We start from the raw sequence: 21,871 nt of genomic DNA, 5'->3' as shown, positions 1-21,871 counted from the left end.
TTTTTAACAATTTACCGATATTTATAAGGATTTACGAAAATATCTAATACTTTATTAATATTTCTAACGATTTATCAAAATTTATATGAATTTACCAAAATATCTAATAATTATTTACTGATATGTAAGACTTTACCAATATTTATATAGATTTATCAAAATATTTAACAATTTACTAAAATTTTTAAGAATTAAGCAAAATTCCTTTAAAAAAACCCTTAAAAATCTTATTTTAACCAATTCTAGTGAATCCCATAATAGAAGCACCATTTCAAAAGATATATAAACATTGAATGATTGAATACAAATGTTTTAAACAAAATAAAAATTCATATTATACAATCTACTGGTATAAATCATTTTCATTTTCACTTTTGGGAGGAAATAAATACTTTTTATACATTTTATTTATGTATTTAAAATTACAGGGCACAAAATTTACAATCAGAATTAATCATATATAATTGAATTATCAAACTAACAAATTAAGATACACTTGAATCACTTCGATATAAATACTAAATTCACACGTATTAAGATTTCAACCTCACAAAACCTAATCTTTATTATCTCCTCAACAATACATTTTATTTATTGATACAAATAAGAATCTATGAAAATATCAACCAAACTTTTATCCCACACTTAAGAAATCAATGTATATGATTAGACACTCAATCATTCATGAATTTGTGAACATGAAGGAGATATGCTTTTTACTATTTTAGAATTCAAGGAGGGGATTATACTCAAGATGTCATTTTGCAGTTGCATTGGCCTAAAAGTTCCATGAAAACCATATGGAACTCTAAATGGCAACGTGATTCTGGCTACGGGTTTACTGGTAAAGCTCTTTGCTTCAATTATAAGGACCTGTTTGCAATAAAAGAGGAAAAATGAATATATTTAGCGTCTTAAAATCAAGGGTTAATTGTATCAGATGTCACTGACTTATGGATTGAATTCTAAATTGGTCCATACTTGGAAACATTTCAATTGATTTCTCAAACTAAAGTATTGTTCCATTCAAGTCCTTTTGCTGGTTTAGCTGTTTGCTTTGACTTTAAATGCTAACTTGAATCTAACGGGTTAGTACATATTTTTAAACACGTTAGGTCCAATTTGGCATTTAACGCCAAAGCCCACGTCTAACTGATACGAGAACCTAATTCGAATGGTACTTTAATTTGAGGATTTAATTGAAATATTTTAAAGTTTAGGGACTAAATAAAAATTTGGTAGAATTATCGTTAGAATCAGCTTACTTGAGATATATTAGTATCTTCATTGTGAACAAATGTGACGACCCAACCATCATCTTCTTCAACACCACCTTGTTTAGGGACGAAGGCAGCTCCGGTGCCGAATGTGTTCTTCTCAAACATATGATATTCTACCTTTGTCAACCCTTCTACTTCATTTTCTTTCTGGTGTTAAAATACATACAAGTTAGAATATATATATACATATATATTAATCAAGCAACTGGTAAATGATGAAAGAAAAAATAAAAGAAGTTTAGAGGGACCTAATTTAAATACCAAGGAAAAACCAGGATTCTGCTCTCCAAAATATAACTTTGCAAGACCTCCATATTTTGCCATGCCTGAAATTGTTATAAGGATATAAAGTTAATTATTAGTATGGGTTAATTACATCATACATTCTCAAATTATCACTTAAGTTTTAAATCGGACCCAAAACTTCAATATATTTTTAATTGAGTCCTAAAAATATTACCATTATATCAACAAGTTTTTCTATCAACCTAATTGTTAGATCCAACATTAAATGCCAGCTCGAATTGGAGTACGTACCTGATGCAGAACTTGCAATAGAATCACGTACTTGGCAATACCCATAATTATTTTGAACTCCTACGAAACCTTCATTAATAAATGGAAAATCCATGGAATATTCAGTCCCTGTTAGATTTCTCTCCTTTACATCACCGGTTTGCTTGTTCATTCGCCACTCATAAGGACGAGGAAACACTAACTGATCTTCTGATACAGCATCCATGCTTCCTTCAATGGGTTTTATAGGCCTCAATTTTCTCGAGAACCAATCAAATTTGTTCTGTCCCTTATCAGGCCCTGGTATTATTGAATCAAGGGCTCTACATCCCCACATCACAACCTGAAGGAAGTCAATGTAAGATTGTTTTATCAGTTAGGGATGGTAAAATTCAAATTGTTCCATGGATTTATTAACCCAATCCAAATATTAAGTTTCTTAAAAAAAAAAAATCACTTTGTGAAATAGAGCACTTGTAGCAAATGCTTGCTTGACTTCATTTGTTTGCTTATAAAGTTAAAAAGTTTCACCTCAAGTATATCAAATAATTATCCATAGGTTACATATATATCATTCATATGCTAAAGAATTATATATACCGAAATTACATTTATGAATAAATTATAAATATATAACTAGATAAAATTAAATTTAAAAATTATTAGTAAAAAGTAAAGTGAAACGGTGCGAATTAATCTGGAGTGATTATGTATATAATCTTTACCCATGACCACAGATATTTTCAACATCGATTCAAATGTGGGACAGTGATGAATGAGGCAATCCTTGTTCATTGTCATCCCTAAGGCTTTACTCAGTATGGTAGAAAGAAAATTAGAAAGATGGAAAATTGAAGAGGTGAAAAATTAGAATGATAAAAAAATATAATTTTTTTATAGGTGCATTTAGTAGGAGAGATGAAAATATTCTAAAAATGCATAAATTTTTTTTTTGAAAAATAAAAGTACATAATTTTGAAGTAACGTATATATATCTTTCATTTCCTCTCATCCAATTTGAAATGATTGATTTTTATGCATTAGGATGAAAAATAGTCATCCTTTTTATTTTCTTTTCTCTCACCTTTCTGTCTACCAAGCACGCTTAAATTTTATCTTCTTTCTATTTTTCACTGCTTCTTCTCATTCCTTCAATTTTTTACCCAACCAAACACTCCCTGCAGTAAAAATTTAAAATTTATTATGAATCCAACCATAGTTTTTACCTCATCACCATCTTCAAAACAATTGAAAAGGTGAAATGTGCAATTGGGCTTCACTTTAAACCACTGGATTGAATCTGCCGATCCATAGCGAGGCATTATGCCGATCCTTGCATATCCTTCTTTTTCGTATTTCATTAATCTAATATGTCAAGTTTAATAATTGTTTAAAATAACAATTTTAAGTAAAAAAAAGTATAAAAAGAAGAAGAAAAAATTAGACTCACGAGCTACCACGAACAAGTCTGTTCAAGTCTATCAATAGAGGGTGATCCATAAATACATTGTACCTTGCAAAAGGAAAATTCACGTCAAATTTTAACTTGTATTCCACATGAAATTTGAAACTGTGATCACAAATAGTTTATTAAATATGAGTATGTGTTTCACATAATTATATTTTATATTATAAATTTATTAGAAGATTAATTGTACTAGATATTACTCATATTTCAAATTATTTAAATTATTATTTTAATCAAGTCTTTTCATTAGTCTAGTTGTCAAAGATATTAAATGTTTATTCAAATTTGACGTGGAATATATTTAAAACAAGTGGATCAAATTTTAATCGTGTGTGTAGTTTCTCATGGATAAAGTCTAACATCTCATTAAAATTAGAAATGCTACATATTAGATCTAAATTATCCGTATGATAATTACATGTATGTTTAGAATTAGATTATTGTGTTTTAAATATGCTTTATGCCATATGCAAATTAACACTTAATGGTCAAGTGGCGATCGGGAAAAGACCTAATTAATATAATCTTAAATAAATAATTATAAAGGAAAATATCTTTTCTATTTTGTTGATCTAAAATTATTAGTGTAAAAGATGACTGTAATGAATCATTTTCTTTCATTCCCACCAATAAAATGGTTAAAACTATTTATTTTTCTTTAAAAATCAAAATAAGATAATATAGAACTTCCAATATTTCTTATCCAAGTAATGGGGGTAAGAAAGATGAAAGCAGGTTTACCTCTGTGTAACTCCAATTTCATGGCATAGGCTACACCTATTTAATTTCAGATCCGCTCTATGAAGCAATTTATTTCCATCAGCTGCACACAAAATGAATGGATTTATGTTAAATTATTTTTTTTTTGTTCTATAATTATGTAACAGATATAATTCCTTAGATGTCTCTGTACATAGAAAAATAAAATAAAACAAATAAATTATATTAAGATAACAAATAGTGCCACATCATTAAATTTTAAAGATAACAAAATATTATTATACACTCATCTATATCTAATATCTTCTCCAACTTAATTTGACTTTAACAAAATTACTTAAAATAATTAATTTTTATTTTATACACAAAGATTTTCTTCTTTTACAAATTTAAATCATTTTATTTTTTCCATAAGTTAATATTTTTTATTTTTTTCAACCAATTTAAAAAAATTAGTATTTTTGTATAATTTTTCTATATCATTGACCCATAATTTGGTAATTATTTTACCTAAAACCCCGAATTTTGAACCTTAAACTTTGAACTCCGAATCTCGATATTCAGGATTTGGGTTTGGGGTTCAATATCCAATAGTTCAGGTTACGGTTCAAAGGTTTGGGGTTATGGATTCAAGATTTAATGGTTTGGGGTTACGATTTTAGATTTAGGGATTCATAATTTGGGCTCAGGGTTCAATGTTCAATGTTTAATTGTTCGGGTTACAGTTCAATGGTTTGGGGTTACGGGTTTAAATTTAGGATTTAAGATTTTAAGCTTTGGATTTAGGGTTTTGAATTTTAGATTTAAGGTTTTAGAGTAAATAAAATTACCAAAATTATGTGTCAAAAGCATGAAAAAAATTGTTGAAATGTAATTAAATAATTAGAAAGAGACCATAAATTTTATGGTTTTTTAGAATCATCCTAACTAAATTATTTCCAATGAATAAGTGTATTTGACATGTTTAAATACAAAATACTTGATTAAAAGACAAAAAAATACCAGAAATTACTCCCAGTTCCGCAAAAGGCTTAGTTGCATCAATCCCAAGAATAACAAGCTCCCCAGTGCCTGGAGCTTTCTGTGTAGCATAAGACATGAGACGTACCAAACATTATATATTGTACAGCAACGTGAATAAATTCAGAAGAGTGAAAGCAACCTTGGGATGAGAAGAAAATGGCCTGTTCCAACCTCCATTAACATCCCAATCATTCAAAGTTTCAAGCGTAAGGATGTTAATCTCCTGAGGTTTGTGATTTTCTGCTATTGAGTACATCTTCCCACCATGCTCAAATACGTTGGTGTTGCTTATTTCTTTGTTTACTTTACCATATCTCAACTGACCCAAATGTAAACACATCAATCAGAAATTAGAAATAGTGTTGTAAAGTGGGGTTGTTTGAATATAGGGCTAATTGATAACTAGAAAAGAACAAAAAGCAAGGATTAAGGCAAAGCACACACACACACCATGTTAAGCAAATACGCAGACAAAATAGCTGGAGAATCCCCTTCTATGGCAGGTAGAAACGAGGGTTTGTTCCGTTGTTTTTCCAGCTTCAATGTCTCTGTTTCCACGTATCTGTTTTTATAAAGGACGGTCCAGTCTCCCTCAACGCCTTTGCAAAAATACAAAGCATGAAGCATCCCTTCCCCTTCGATCCAAGTGTAACTTGACCTCCCAAACATCGAACTCGTTGATGTTAATGCTCCAAATATGGGGTTTGGCCCTGCATTTTTATTACAATAACCAATAACGTTTAACAAAAATAATATGAAAAACTTATAGACAACATCCAAACATTTAGCAAAAACAGTATTCTACCAGTTCAGAATACAGCCAAAATAAACTTAGTTTTTATAAAATTTGATATTTAAAAGAATAAAAATTATTGAATATAGGATAAGATGAGACCAGCTTAGGCATTGGTGAATGTTTTTAGTTGGTGTCCTGTAGGAAGTCTCCTTGGGAGATAAAATGCCATATAAAACACACAGGTGGTTCTCTAAAATTTCCTTTCGGCCTAATCGATGCCGGGGTTTGTTGTAATTAATGGATGGAAATGGTAAAGGAACATCCTAGTATTTTAATGGTAAAGATTGATTATGTCAATGACAAACCGTTTCTGATGTAGACACCCTCAGCAAAATCACGAGGTATTTCCCCTTGGATGTTGGTGACTTGAACGGCTTCTTTCATCTCATCTACCGGCCCAAAATTACTCTGTGAACAACCTATTATTACAAACTGAATTTCAAAACCCGAAATGACGCGAACTTTTATACCTGAGATGGGAGCAATGGCTGATCAGCAAACTCAAACACAGAATCAACAGCTGCATCCACTAGTTTGAGACAAGTGTCGTTCAGAGTTTGTGGAGCCACATCTATTCGCAATGGAAGCCGCTCTGTTTGTTTTAAAAATGGCTGCCCCCAAACACCCATTGAATCATATCAAACAATATTCTAGGGAATTAAGAAAATGAAGAATCTGGGTTTTGTTACTAGTAGGAGAAACCTGACCTTAAATGCATTGGAAAGTGTTGACTTTAAATGATCAAAGTTGGCTGATGAAGATACGGAAGGCTTTTGAGCTGAGCAATGAATATGAATTGGCAAGCCAGAAGATGCCATTTCTTTGCTTAATCTTTAAATTTTTAAGTTTCTGCAACCATTAATATATATATATATATAATCACACTCAGGGCTGATCCAAAGGGGAGACACAACGTTGGCCCTTTAATTAAAATGGAGAAACTGTATTTTCATCTTCAAAATTAATAATTTAATTTAGACTGCTCTTTGAATCTGGAAAATTAAAATTTTATTTCCGCATTCGCATCTGATTGGTAAATTGAGAGTAAAGAATAGATTGTATGAAACTGTAATTTCACGTCATTTTTAACAGGACAATGACAAATCAAATTTTTCTTTCCGATTTTTAACTTTTTCCTACTAAAAAAATTTAAATTCAATTAAAAATTAGGAGAAAAATATGATTTATCATTATCTTATTGAAAATGAATAAGGATCATGTGGAATTATAAATTCATACAATCATTTCTTATGGAGAGGATTGGGTTGATTTCAATTTGGGTAAATATGGGTCTGGATAATTTGAGTTAAAATTTTATGTATGAATTTAGATTGGTCATTTAAAGATGGAGTTAATTTTATATTTGGTAATCAAGTTTTTCACATTGGGGTCACTGTAAATGTTTTTCATTTAAGTTTGACACTCCTTCGAGTCATTCTGTATTTGGGTCATTTCAAGTTCCATTATTTTTAGATTATTTTGGGTTTTGATGATTTTTATTTTTTGTGATTAAATAAGATTAGGTCAAGTTTAGTTCCGATAAATCAATTGAGTTTTTGACTTGAGTTAAATCTAATAGATGGGTTAACCACTCAATTATTAAAAAAATTTCATTTTAAACCCCAAAATAAAAGGTTGCAATTTAAATACCCACGTATAGTTCGGTCATCTTGAAAATATATGTAATTTTATATAAAAAATTATTTTTTAGAATTAAGGTCAAATTGAGACTGTTTGTAAATTTTAGGATTAATTTTTAAAATTATGAATAAATTGATATAATACCTAAAATTTGAGGACTAAATTTATTATTATATTGACTTTTGTAATTGTCGTTTGTAATTTTAATGAGAGTGACTAAAATAATTGAAATATATATGGTGTGTGTTTAAATGATTACATGTATAATTTAAGCATGTATAAATCACAATACAGACACTTGTTTAAAAATATGAAATACAAACCCAAAGTAGTATTATGCAAATCTTAACGTGTTATTGTTTGATGTTCGAATCTGGTACCAAGGGACTACTAACTTAGCACTTTTTCTCACCAAAATTAATTACATCATATTAAAAAAAGAAAGAAATTGAGAATTGTTTTTAGATGTCTCAATTTTAGAATAAAAAATTAAAGAGCTATCAATTTTGGAGCTAAGAAAAAGGGGGGAAATGAAGAGCTGTTTTCAACTTGGAAAATAATGTTGGCAGTATTAGCATGTACAAGTAATGTGGAATATACCTTTCTTGGTTTTTGAGTTTGATCAAGTATTTAAGATACCTCTAAATTTAAATATATGCATGAAATTGAAAGGGTTTAAATAATGGGTTAAAGTCGTGCTCCAAATTTCAATATTAAGAACACATTTTTAATTTATTCTATATTATAATGTAAATATTAAAAATTATATTTTAGGAATTTAATAAAAGAGTACATATAATGATAATAAAATAATATAATTATTAACTAAAAGGATTCTATTTTAAAACAAAATTCGAAACTTATATTTCAGATTGAATATGTAAACCTAACCCAAATTTAACCTACCAACACCTCTAAATTCATATAACATAGAAATAAACAGTTCATTTAGCTTCTTTGTTTTTTTTTAAAGTGACGTAAATCCTAAATATTTATTATCATATTGCTAATGGAAAGGATCCAATAATGACAGGTCTTAATAAAACCATTGATAATTTAATTGCTTACCTATTCCTCTCTATATATTGTATTCTTTGCATTAATTTCTCAATTGTAATGCTCATGACATATTCACATTCTAATTAAATATTCAAGTATAGTATTTTTTCATATAACTTTGTGTATCTAACAGATAAATAGCTTAAATTTCATGTGCTAAAAAAACTTTCATTATTAATAAAATTTAGGAAAATTTTCACACAAGTATGGTAATGAGGCCTCCCTCCAAAATTTTAAAACCTCGTTTTAGACCTTCAAAATAATTTTAGTTCTCCCTAAAATTTGAAAATTTTCATTACATCTGTAATACCCAAATTTTGCCCGGCCCACATATACTACCAAAAAAACAAATAAAATAAAAACCAAATAAATTAAAAGTCCAGTACAGTCCAGGTACAATAAAAGGCCCAATTTCTAAAGCCTAAACCCGAAACAAGCCCTAAATTTCGATTAATTAAAACGGACCCCGAACCTAACCTAATAGCCCGGTTACAGTGGCCCGGATAGCCCAAAATTAGAAACCCTAGAGGTTTCTAGACTATTCTGGTGAAGCCGCAGCACAAACTCCTGTTCTGGCGCTGTAGGCAACAAATCCCGCGCGTGCATCACAACCAGGCACGTACGTCATCTCCACGCAGATGCGCCTCCAGGCTGGCCGAGCACCTGCAAACTCACACACACGAAAGTAGCAGAGAAAGAGAATAAAATAAATAACAGAAAAGGGAGCGATTTTGATTCTGTTTATTTATTTTTGATTTTCTTTTTCTTTTCTGTAAATGGTGGCTATAAAAAAGCCATTCGAACGCTGTAAACGGATTACACAGATTGAATACAAAAAATATTCAGAGAAAAACATATTCAAAAAAGGTGATTTGCCCTTTTTTATTTTCTTTCGGATTTTCTTACTGTTGCCTTTTGGTTCTTTTGATACGAAGAGGAAAAATAACAAAAAAAGAGAGGGATAAGAGTATTTAGGTGTACTTGGAGGCCAGATTTTCGTCTTCGCTCCGCAGTCATCGGAGTCGAATCGGAGATTGATGGCCTCTGGAAGAGACGATTCGGCAGAGCGGCGCCGTTTGAAGACCTGATCCGCCGTTTGAAGACCTATTTGCGCAGCAAGTCCTCTTTCTTTGGTGTTGTTTCAATTTGATGTTATTTCTTTTTTTCAATTTATACTACATATTTAATTCTGTATTCATTTAGATCCAAACTTAAACGGTACCGTTTTGTTGATGATTGGGATTATTTCGATGTTTGTGTTTAATTGCGGATTTAGTCCTTCAATTTTGAAGCGATTTTATTTTAATACTAATTTATTTTTCTTTCTTAAAATTCAATGTTTTTTATATATTTAATTCTATTTTCATATATTATGGTATTTAATATTCTTTCTAATATTTACTTTGATGGCATTTTAATTTATATTTTAAAAATGTAATAAAATATTATTTAGTTTATACTTTTTATTTTAATTTCATTATACATCAATATTTTGAGTCTATTGTATTTTTTATATATATTGTTATTTTAATTTTGTTTAAGATTGGATTTGAGCTTTGTTGATCATGGTTCTTGATTTTAAAAATGTTTATGTATTTAATTTTATTTTTAAACCCTTTTAAATAAATCAATTTCTATTAATTCATTATTTTTAATGTTATTTTAATATTGGCTTAATAATTTTAAACTAATTATTAGAGTGATTTCTAAGATATGATGCACTATTCTTCTAAATTATTATCCACATGACTTAAATTTATCAACATTATTTTAAATTCTTTCCACTTATTTTTTTGTTAATTCGATATGTTATTATGTATGACGTTATTTTTATATATATATATATATATATGTGTGTGTGTGTTTATAAAATATATCATAATTTGTGCCTTATAAATTTTTATTCTACGTTTTAAAATTTTATTCATGTAGATTATTTTGGTTGGTTTGTTTGTGATTAAATTATTTTGTATTAATTATTCTCGTTTTGTTATTTGTCGATTGATGATTAGCTTATTTGATTATAAATGTTAATGCATCATATGTTTGGGTGCTTCAAATTGAAGAGTTGGTTTGTTATTCATCATTTGCTTTATATATTGTTATTCAACCATATTGTTTGTATGAATTGCATTTCATTAATATATTATAATCGTTTTATTTCAAATTCCAAAAATAAGGTTTAATGTTTAATAATTCTCGAGAGAATTGTGCCCTAACTTCTTGGGCTTCAATTTTTCTCGATGAATTAATATCATTAAGTATCCACTTTATTTTGACCATGCAATTTTAAAATAAAACATTTAAGATTTCAAGATGTTGGATCCTAATTTACTGGATATAACAATTTGTTATCTTGATTTTTAAATAAAGGCAATATTTGGTGTTTAGGAATTCTAAGAAATTGAACCCTAACTTACTGGGTCTTAATTTCTCGATTAACCTAAATAACCGAATATCCTTCTCAAAAGGTATGAATGTTTAAAACTTAAAAGGACGAATCTAACTTAGAAGATTGAGTCGTTGCACTCTAACTCACTGAGTGTGACGATTCATTTCTTTAAAGTGGGTAGGTCTTATTTTCCAATTCGATTATTAAAATTTTCTTTTCAAAGGATTGTATTTTAAAATCTTCTCAAATTCTCGACATTAAGACATTAAACAATCAAATTGGTACCAATTTTGGGCGTCACGAGGGTGCTAACCCTTCCTCGTGCGTAATCGACTCCCGAACCTGTTTTCTCAAAAATTCGCAGACCTAAAATTATTTTCAAGGTGATCCGATCACACCACAATAAAATATCGGTGGCGACTCCCATTTCTATTTTCAAAGTCGATCAACATTTTTTTTCAAAATTAAAAATGGTTTCGACAACATCTTTTAAAATTTTTAATTAGACCCTTATAAAATTTTGGTAGGTTTAATTAAAATTTTAAAAGACTTACTAAAACTTTTAAATATTTTTATTTTAATTTTAATTAAGTCTTCCAAATCTTAACTTCGAGATCCGCTATTGTAGCAAGTATATATTTTACAATTTAATCTATATTTTTAAAATATGCTTCACATATTTAAAATGAAACTAATTTAAAACTTGAAGATGTCTAGTAGAATTATTGTTTTATTTCTCTTTTATAGAAAATGGGTAGTTGAAGAGATGTTTTGAAATTGGCTGTATTTTTGTGCAGAAGTAATTTGGAATATACCCAAAACTGAAGATGTTAAAGTATGCACCAAACACAAATATTTTTTTAAAAAAATGCTGATATCATAAGCAGGGGATTGATCAAAATGAGTACGTTTGAAAGCCTTAATATTTCAATATTTATAATTTTTTCTTTTGGTAACAATAAAAATAACTTATGTATAGTTTAAATTACATTTTGATCACTAAATTTTAGTTTATTACGATATAGTTTATCGTTTTATAATATTTTGATCACTGTGTCGTTACTCACCGTTTGAAGTATTACGAAAATCACACATGGCACGTTAAATGCCAACATGAAAATCAAGTCATCGCCAAAAATCCTAAACACGTTAAATATAACTAGTGAGCACCGTCCTCCAAAACCATGGCCTAAATTCAATGCCATTAACTCTCAACCTTTCACCATCTATCCTCAACCTAAGCCTTGCCATTTTCGACCACCATTATCATCATCGTGCCCCACCATTGCCTCAACTTACCCTTCCACCATCATCCCGCCACCTAAAGTTCATCCAACACTCTTATAAACTCCAAATCCCCAACAATTTCACCTGTATGTATGAAAGTTTTCTAAATTCAAAATATGGAGTCAAAGACATAGAAAAAATAAGTGGTAATATAGTAGCTAAAGATATTAGAAGAAGATTAACAGAAATCTTATTACTTACTAAAGATAAAATTAAGAGGATTAAAAAGAAATATCCTCAAGTTAGATATATACATTTAGGAATAATGATGATAACTATTAGAGCTTTATTTATAACGGTCATGATATACCGATAAGCACTTATTGGAGGAATTCAATCAATCTTACATAAAGGTGTAATAGAATTTAAAGTTAAACCAAATTACTTTATATTTATTACGGATCCTTTAATAGAAGAGTGTTTATGTCTAATAATTCAGACAAAAAACTCGAAATTAATGATTTAGCGAAGATCTAACAATAAGTTGAACTTCTATTAATGAATATACAAATACAGAGAAGTAGAAATCAAAGAGATTAATAATAAAATTATTGAGCTCTTTGAACTTAATAAATTTACTACTAAAATACAACCAAAATTATTACATTTAAGAGATCTATCAATACCAAAAGACTGGATTATAGAAAAGATAAGTAGTGCAAGTACTTCTAAACTGTAAGTACTATAGAATATATGTCGCACGGAGGTAAATTATATTCTAAAAATATTGCTATAACAAATACAAATAACAATTTAATTTTACCTCAAATACTCAAATAAAAGAAGAATAGGATAATACAAGTATAAGTTCTACTTCAATAGGAATGAAAACAGTTCATATTCCTATTTTTCTTACAAAACCAAGTAGAAATTCTAGAAACACTAGAATGGAAGAAATACAAACTTCAACAATTATTCAACAAATAAAAATTGGAATAAGTGGTGTAATTACATTTTCAAATTTCCAATCCAGAAATATTACATATATATTGAAATTACATTTCAATTTAGAGAATATAAAACATATTCTTTGCATGCTTTATTAGATATAGGAGCTACAACCAAGAGTTGCGAGAAAGAATGACATTTCAGAGAAAATGGAAACCTATGAAACATCCAATAAAAGTAATAGGAATAGATTGTAATGAAACCATAATCCAATATAAAGCTAGAAATGTACCAATCTACATAAATAATGTAAGATTAGTGACACCCAAAATATTATGTTTCCCTGCAATTCATGGAGATATATTATTAGGAAATAATTTTATATACCAACATTTACCATTTTCTATAGATAAAAATTTAATTATGTTGTAGGGCCCAATTTCTGCCCGGCCCGTTAAATAAATAAAAGCCAAACAGAAACAAAAGCTAATGCTTCAGTCCAATTTTGTTACAAATCCAATAACGGGCCCAATAGCTAATTCCTAACCCAGGCCCGAAATTAATTGAAAAGGAAGGGTTAGGAAACCCTAGCATCAGCCTCTCCGCTTCCAGCAAAGCCTCCAGCCGCCGCACATCTCGGGGCCAACTCCTCCACGTGCGCTCCACAAACACCTGCAAGCATGAACTCAAAGAGTCTGAAAGAGAAGAAACAACAAAAAATAGCAATTATATTCGATTTATTTTTCTTTTTTCGGGCTATATAAAGCCATTTTATTTTGTAAAATCGGGACAGATTGTAAGGAGAGAATACGGAAATACGAAAGAAAAAGAAAACAATTGTCGAAGGTGATCTATTTATTCTGTTTTTTTACTGCTTTTTGTTTCATTTTTCTACTGGTTTTTAAAAAAATAATAAATAAAAGAAAAGACAAGGAGGGAAGATTCTTACCAACGGTGGCGCGCCGTCGACATCTTTGTTTCGCTTCATCCAAATCGAAGTTGAAAGGAGGATTTTGGCGTGAAGAGCAGGGGAGAGGATGAAACAATTCTTGCGGCTACTATGTTGCAAATGGAATTGGGTTTTAATTAGGGAATGAAAAGGGTTTTAAAGCATTGATGGGTTATTTACGTTTTTAATCCTTCCATTTTTATCCCATCGTTTCAAAATCATTGTTTTCTGTTTCCAACTTTTCCTATGAAATATTGAATTTGTTTTATTTTAATCCATTGCTGCGCAGTGTTTTGGGTGGTTTGGGTAAATTGCTCTTTCGGTCCTCCTCCTGTTACGCGTGTTTTAATCTGCTCCCTTTCTCATTTTTTTTGAATTCAGCCCTTAAATTCTATTTATTTTCAACCTAATCTTGAATTTATTATTCTAATTTTTTATTACTAATACTGTTTATATATATTATTATTACTGTATCATTATTAGTTTATATTTTTATTTATTATATTATATGTTACTATCATTGTATCTATATGCGCATATGTATGTAAATATATAGGTATACATTTTAAACGTTTTAAATACATATACATATTATGTACATAGTTTTTTTATTTTATTTTCATAGTTTTTTCATACATATATACATATATACATTTATGTTTTATAATAGTTACACGTTTTCCATATTTTATAATTTATACATGTTTGTACATTTTTTATATAATATGTACAGATATATCCAACTCTATTTAAAACTTACTATAAATGTATTTTCCACATTATTATATTTACCAATATACTATATTATACATTTTTTTTGTAAATGCATAAATATATTTCATATGTATTTTATTATTGTTATTTTCATGACTTTTGTGTACATATATATGCATAAACGTTTTCAAATATGTATGCATCTTTGTTATTTCATAGCCATACCTATATTTGCAAAATTCACCTATATATCATGTCTATATATATTCATACTTTGTAAATATATATACATACATATTTTAAAACAAGTATTTGTTTCATGTTATACATTAACTTTTTAACATGCCTTTAGAAAATATATATTCTGGTTGCGTCAAAGCATTAAAATCATCATATTTTACAAATTTCCAAAATATTTGGCATTCATGATTCTCGAGAAAGATCGTGTCCTAACTTACTGGATTGCGATTATTTTTCGATGGATTTAAAAAGCCAAGTATTTGTTTTGCAATAAATCCACAAATTTCAAATAAAAGCTTATTCTCGGGAATTCAAAAATGTTGGGTCCTAACTTACTGGTCATGACATTTTATTATCTCGAAATAAGGATTTCAAAAACAAAAGGCAATATTCGGTATTTTGAAGATTTAAAAATATTGTGCCCTAACTCACTAGGTGTGATGTTTTATTTCTTTGAAATAAGAATGTTTTATTTTGATTCATTCACGAGTTAAAAGGTCTCTTTTAAAATCTTTTCAAATTTTCGACACCAAGACATTAAACAATCAAATTCGGTACCGATTTTTGGGCGTTGCGAGGGTGCTAACCCTTCCTCGTGCGTAATTGACTCCTGAACCTATTTTCTCAAATTTCGTAGACCAGAATTGTTTTTAAGGTGAGTTGATCAGACCTCAATCAAAGATCGGTGGCAACTCCAATTTTCATTTTTTTAAAGTCAACAACTAAATTTTTGTTTTCGAAAAACGGTTTCGACAGCTTGGCGACTCCACTGGTGATTTTAGAGAGTCGAGCCATGAATTGATTACGTTTTGTCTTTTTTGTCGAAAATCAAAAGTTTTTTTAAATCATGTTTTCCCTTTGCATTCATTGATTTTTATCATGACATGTTTGCATGATTGGACCAAGTCGGTTACTTTGTATTTGCATTTTGCATCACATGGTCAATTTTACCCTTTAAGTGGGAGCGAGAAACTAGTCCTTCTTGAGGTTTTCACCTCCGTGCAAGGTAGTGGACTGCTTCCGGGATACATCCGTACCTATGTCTTCGTGAGATTTTAATCTCCGTGCAGCCATAGGGAAATTTATTCCCCTGAACTGAACTCGATCCATATGAGCCTATAATGGGTGAGGATCGAGGAATCTGCTGGTTCGGGTACCCTTACTTTAGAAACTAGACCTCATGTAGTGAGCTTTAGGAACTTGCCCTAGGTAGAGCTGTACCAAACTCTAGTAAATTCCTGGATAAGTATTATTATTTTGTGATGGATTATGTCTTTATGCGTGACACTAACTTAGGTTTATTTTGTTTTGATTGCATGACATTATGATTGCATGGCATGTCATTATAAAAGACGTTGGTTCGTTTTCGGTTGCTAGATAGAAAATTTTATCATGGGAGATGGGTTTCTTGATAGAGTGGAGGATAATGCGGCTGTCCGAACTTGGGCTGAGATGACGCAGCGTGAAAAAGGTGATAGTTTGGCCGAGGGATACATATCAGAATTATGGGACTTCACTCGTATTAGCGTAGCCCAGAACAACTTGCAGGAGTTGAAGGAGATTTGGGATCAGTGGAATAATGAGGTTAGACAGTTATTCTATTCAAATTATGGGGATTTGCCTTATTTACTTGATATGAAGGTAGACAAGCGTCTATTTCGAGCTCTTGCCCAATTTTGGAATCTGGCTTATAGTTGCTTCACGTTCGGGAAGGTTGATTTGGTGCCTACAATAGAAGAATACGTGGCTTTACTTCGGTGTTCGAGGATTCAAGTAGATAGAATCTACTCGAAAGCAGTAAATGTACCGACCTTCTTGAAGAAACTGATGAATATAACGGGGATGAGTGAGCAGTGGGTTACAGCTCGGATTAAGCAAAAAGGGGATAGCAGGTGTATTCCCTGGAAAAATTTGAAAGACCTTATTTTGACACACCCAAACGTGAGGAAGAAGGTAGATGTCTTTGCTTTAAGTATATATGGTTTAATTGTGTTTCCAAGGATTTTGGGACATGTTGACGAGGTGGTCACTAATTTATTTGATCGGCTTGATAAGAGAGTTACACTAGTCCCGTTAATTTTGGCAGAAACCTTTAGGCTACTGAATGTATGTCGGAGTGCGGAAGAGGGTAGATTTATTGGATGTGCACAGTTTCTACTTGCGTGGTTCCATAGCCACTTTTGAAATGTGGGTAAAGTTTCATATCGGGTCTTCTCTGAAGGTTATTCACCATTGAAGGAGATAGTGGCTACGACAAGGAGAGAAGACATCTCGGAGGAGAAATGGATGGCAATTTTTCAAAATCTGCAATAGGAGGATATCGAGTAGAGAGCTCTGTGGTTGCTTCCGGATAAAATCCTATATCGGTGTGGGGATTTTGATTGGGTTCCTTTGCTTGGAATTTAGGGTGCTGTTGGTTATGCTCCATTGCTAGTGCTAAGGCAATACAAGTCAAGGCAGTTTGTGCCTACAACTCAGGGATTGGCCGAGTGTGAATTCTCGTATGGGGGTGAAGGTTACAAAAAGAAAGCTCGTGAGATGGCCAATGCGTGAAATCAGATTCGCCAAATGAAGAGATTAGCTGTGGGTCTAATGACAACTTCCGAGTATAGTGAATGGTGGGTTAAGAGGATCAACGATAACATTCCTGGGTCGAGTTTAGGAAATAGTCAGTCGATAGAGGAGTATTTGCGTTGTTGTCCCTTCTGAGCTGGAAATCATAAAGCAAGACTTTGAAAGAAGAAATACAGAATTAGAGAAGAAAATAGAGCAAATGGAAGAAGAAAAGGTGAATTTGAGACTGGATGTGGATATTCAGAAGCTCGAGGTTGATAAAAATAAGGAAGGGGAAGAATAAAGCTGAGAAAGAGTTAGATATCTTAAAGACAGATTACAAAAAGTTGCGGCTCTCAATAAGAACTGTAGGGCTTGGGAAAACTTCAGAGTAGTGGCGTGAAGAACTTCGAGAAGAAAGAAACAAGTCAGACCGGTGGGAAAGGAAATTTCAAGAGGTACAAACACGAAATGAAGCCTTAGAGAAGAGCTTGTCAAAGAGCAAAAAGGAAATAGGCGAATTAAATGACAGAGTGGTTGAGTTAGAAGGGTCTCTTCATCAGCATAGAAGTCGAAACTCTATAATAGAGCTGAAAGCAAGTCTGAGTAAGATTGAAGAGATGAAGAGTAAAATAGAGGGGTTAGAAGCAGCATTGCGAAATTGTGAGGTTCGGATTGAGCATTTAGAGGAAAAGAAAGGTCGTCAGAGTGAGCAACTTCATTACTTCGAGAATCAAGTCAGAAATAGGGATCGTGCTATGGGAGAAGCTGTGGCTCAGATTCGAGAAGTGGCAGATCACCTACAAACTTTAGCAGTATAAGCTAACACGTTGAGCGTGAAGTATGAATTGGAGTCAGACCGGGGACAAGAATTAGCTTCGTTGCTTAAAAAGATCAAGGTCTTAAGTATTAGGGCAAAGTCATATTTGTATATCATTCTATGTAAAGAGATTTGTTTTCTAATAAAGTTTTTGAAAGTAATTAAAATTAGAATTGACGCCTTTTTGCATTCATTTTCATACATCGCATTTCATGCATTAAATTGTTAAAAGGGTTCTGATTAAAATTATTGATCAGTTAACCTGGAAACCAACCAATCAAACACCGATACGGCACTCGAGCAAAGACAAAAGACATGGATCAGAGATTGGAAAAGCTCGAACAATACCAGAAGGAGATGCAAGACCGACTTCAGCTACAAGTACAAGAGCGGTTGGACAATATGCAACAGGATATGTCAAAGAGGATGCAGGAATCCCAAAATAATATGATGGCAAAGCTAACCAAACTGTTGACTGGATGAAGTGATAAGGGAAAGGGCCCCATGGCTAATGTCGAAGAGGGTGATGAAGATGAACTACTCTATCCTCCAAGCTTTACTCCTCCACATGTTCGAACTCAAGCTGAATATCCGCACAAACCTACTGTCACAATTAGGCCTCAGTAGTTCCAGGCCGATGCTTCGAACTTTCAAGCTAGATTGGGCTCTAACCCTAGAAACCACCCTGCTAACTCTGTCATTCCCGACTTCGATGAAGTGGCTGAAAAGGAAAGAATAAAGGAGGAGCTACCAAAGCAGCTAGAGGAAAGGTGCAAATGGCTCGAGGAGAAATTTAAGGCGAAAGAAGTCACTGAAAGCTATCGTGGGATTGACGCTAAAGAGCTGAGCTTAGTTCCGGATTTGGTACTTCCCCATAAGTTTAAGATGCCAGAATTCGATAAGTATAACGAGACAAGTTGCCCAGAAGCTCATATCACCATGTTCTGTAGGTGAATGGTGGGATATGTTAACAATGACCAGCTCTTGATACATTATTTTCAGGATAGCCTTGCAAGGGTAGCATCTAAGTGGTACAATCAACTGAGTCGTACCACGATCGGTTCATGGAGGGATTTGGCATAGGCGTTCATGAAACAGTATAGTCATGTGACGGACATGGCTCCTGATAGAATCACCCTTCAAAATATGGAGAAGAAGCCAAACGAAATTTTTAGGCAGTACGCACAAAGATGGAGGGAAGTCGCAGTCCAAGTTCAACCACCGCTTTTGGAAAAAGAAATGACTATGCTATTCATTAACACACTGAAGGCACCGTTCATTACACATATGTTAAGGAGTGCTACAAAAATATTTCCTGATATAGTCATGAATGGTGAGATGATTGAGAATGCCATAAGAAGTGGGAAGATCAATGCTGGAGAGAGTAACAGAAGGAGGCCTCAATTCACGTCAATTCTGATGTCGTATAGAGAGCTGTATAAGAATTTGTTCGACGCACACTTAGTTTCCCCTTCCTATTTAAAGCCCTTACAACCCCCGTATCCCAAATGGTACAACGCGAAGGCACAATGCGACTATCATACGGGAATTATGGGGCATTTCATAGAAAATTTTACTGCCTTTAAGAAATTGGTGGAAAAGCTCATCGATTTGGGTGTGGTCAAATTTGATGATTCGACCAGTGCAGAAAATCCATTACCAAACCACACTGACAATGGGGTAAATATGATGAGTGAAAACAGAAGAATTAAGGCAGACATCACAGATGTAAAAACTCCTTTGAGTTGGGTTTGGAAGAATATGGTGAAAAGGGGACTGATTGTTTCGGAAGGAAGTTGCGGAAAGAAGGGGGACTATTGTGAGTTCCACCATGAAATGGGGCATGAAATCCAGGAATGTGCGGAGTTTAGAGCCATGGTGCAATTTATGATGGATAATAAGGTAATGGAATTCTGTGAAGGAGTTCAGGAGGAGAGTCATGTATGCGCGTTAGAGTCAGCATTGGAAGTTCCAAAAGCTAATTATCCTGTGGTCATCATTATGTGGCCTAAGAATAGTGAGGCTGGAGCACGAGTAACACCGAGGGTTATTATTCAGAAACCTTCTGTTTTTGCTTATAAGGATAACAGGAGGGTTCCCTGGAATTACGATTGTAATGTGACAATTTCAGGGAAAGAGGGTGTGACTAGTAAGGAGGACCAGGATAGGGGTTCCTATACTCATAATGGAAAGCGCTGCGATCAGATGAAAGCTTAGGTAGAGCCAACAAAAGAAGAAGCTTCAGATGAAAAGAAAGAAAATGCGGTCGAACCTGAATTATTGGTTAACGAGCCAATAAAATAAGAGGAAGCTAGAGAGTTTTTAAAATTTCTGAAGCATAGCGAGTACAGTGTTGTGGAACAGTTGCACAAACAATCAGCTTGCATATCTATGCTAGCTTTACTCATGAACTCGAAGGGGCATCGAAATGCACTGTTGAAAGTACTAAACGAAACCTATGTGGCCGATGATATTTTTGTCAACAAACTAGATTGACTGGTCGGCAATATAAGCACTGATAACTTCATCTTCTTCAACGATGACGAAATACCACCTGGAGGTATGGGGTCTACCAGAGCTCTACACATCACTACCAGGTGTAAAGGGTACATATTACCGAGAGTTCTGGTAGATAACAGATCGGCATTGAATGTATTGCCCCTGTCCACACTCAATAGGCTACCTGTGGATAGTTCGCATATGAAGTCGTGCCAGAACGTAGTGAGGGCATTTGACGGCACTGAAAGGAGGGTCATAGAAAGAATTGACATACCTTTGTTAATTGGCCCAACTATCTACGAGGTGGACTTCCTGGTGATAGACATTAGGCCTTCGTACAGTTGTCTATTAGGAAGGCCATGGATACATTCAGCAGGAGCGGTACCATCATCGTTGCATCAAAAGCTGAAGTTGGTGTTGGAAGCTCGACTAGTGACGATAAACGCTGAAGAGGATATCATTGCAGCGATAGCCAATGATACGCTGTATTTAGAGACCAGCGAGGATGTAATTGAATGTTCTTTTCGATCTTTAGAGTTTGTAAACGCTACATTCGTTACCGAGGAAAATAGGATCCTGATGCTGAGGATATCAAAAACTACAAAGATGGGTCTTCAGTTGACAGTTGGAAAGAGAGCTTTACCAAGAAAAGGATTGGGAAGATATCTTCAGGGTCGAGTTGAAGCTCCAGTGTTGAAGAACAAGAATGATCGTTTTGGCTTAGGATACAAACCAGATGCTAAGCAAATGAATATAGAGCAAGAGAAGAGGTGAGAGAGAAGAAGGGCTCATTTGACAGGTGATGAAGTCAAATAGGAGCCTATGATCTTTCCTCACATCTCCAAAACTTTTGTATCAGGAGGATTTGTTTATCAAGGAATGCCAGAAGTTGGAAGTATTAATACAGAGTTGGGAAATATTAATGCCGTGTGTGAAGAAGCATCAAAGGGAGGAACTTTGTTGGATATCCGCCCTTACGAACCGGGAAGTGTGCTAAACAATTGGACTGCAGAAGACATACCTGTG

The 21,871-nt window shown here is 32.5% G+C and overlaps 1 protein-coding gene and 1 long non-coding RNA gene across 2 annotated transcripts; both read right to left on the bottom strand.

Annotated features, from left to right (window-relative positions):
• Positions 1-525: 525 nt before the first annotated feature.
• On the bottom strand, positions 526-6,629 carry LOC105771509 (carotenoid 9,10(9',10')-cleavage dioxygenase 1). Its single transcript, XM_012592962.2, has 13 exons — positions 6,511-6,629; positions 6,274-6,414; positions 6,109-6,211; positions 5,458-5,717; positions 5,147-5,326; positions 4,987-5,065; positions 4,006-4,087; positions 3,247-3,309; positions 3,023-3,161; positions 1,818-2,139; positions 1,542-1,606; positions 1,266-1,427; positions 526-873 (listed from the first exon to the last, which is right to left on the bottom strand). The coding sequence occupies exons 1-13, from the start codon at positions 6,619-6,621 to the stop codon at positions 679-681; spliced, it is 1,902 nt and encodes a 633-aa protein (XP_012448416.1). The 5' UTR covers positions 6,622-6,629; the 3' UTR covers positions 526-678.
• A 6,804-nt stretch (positions 6,630-13,433) lies between these two features.
• On the bottom strand, positions 13,434-14,241 carry LOC105772247 (uncharacterized). The gene is made up of 2 exons (XR_001126662.2): positions 14,020-14,241; positions 13,434-13,742 (listed from the first exon to the last, which is right to left on the bottom strand). It is a non-coding gene; the product is annotated as an uncharacterized LOC105772247 (long non-coding RNA).
• Between the last annotated feature and the right edge of the window lie 7,630 nt (positions 14,242-21,871).

The sequence above is a fragment of the Gossypium raimondii genome, chromosome 6 (genome assembly GCF_025698545.1).
Source record: "Gossypium raimondii isolate GPD5lz chromosome 6, ASM2569854v1, whole genome shotgun sequence".
Lineage (NCBI taxonomy): Eukaryota > Viridiplantae > Streptophyta > Magnoliopsida > Malvales > Malvaceae > Gossypium > Gossypium raimondii.
The sequence above is the reverse complement of the archived record's forward strand: the minus strand, read 5'-3'. Positions and strand labels throughout refer to the sequence as shown.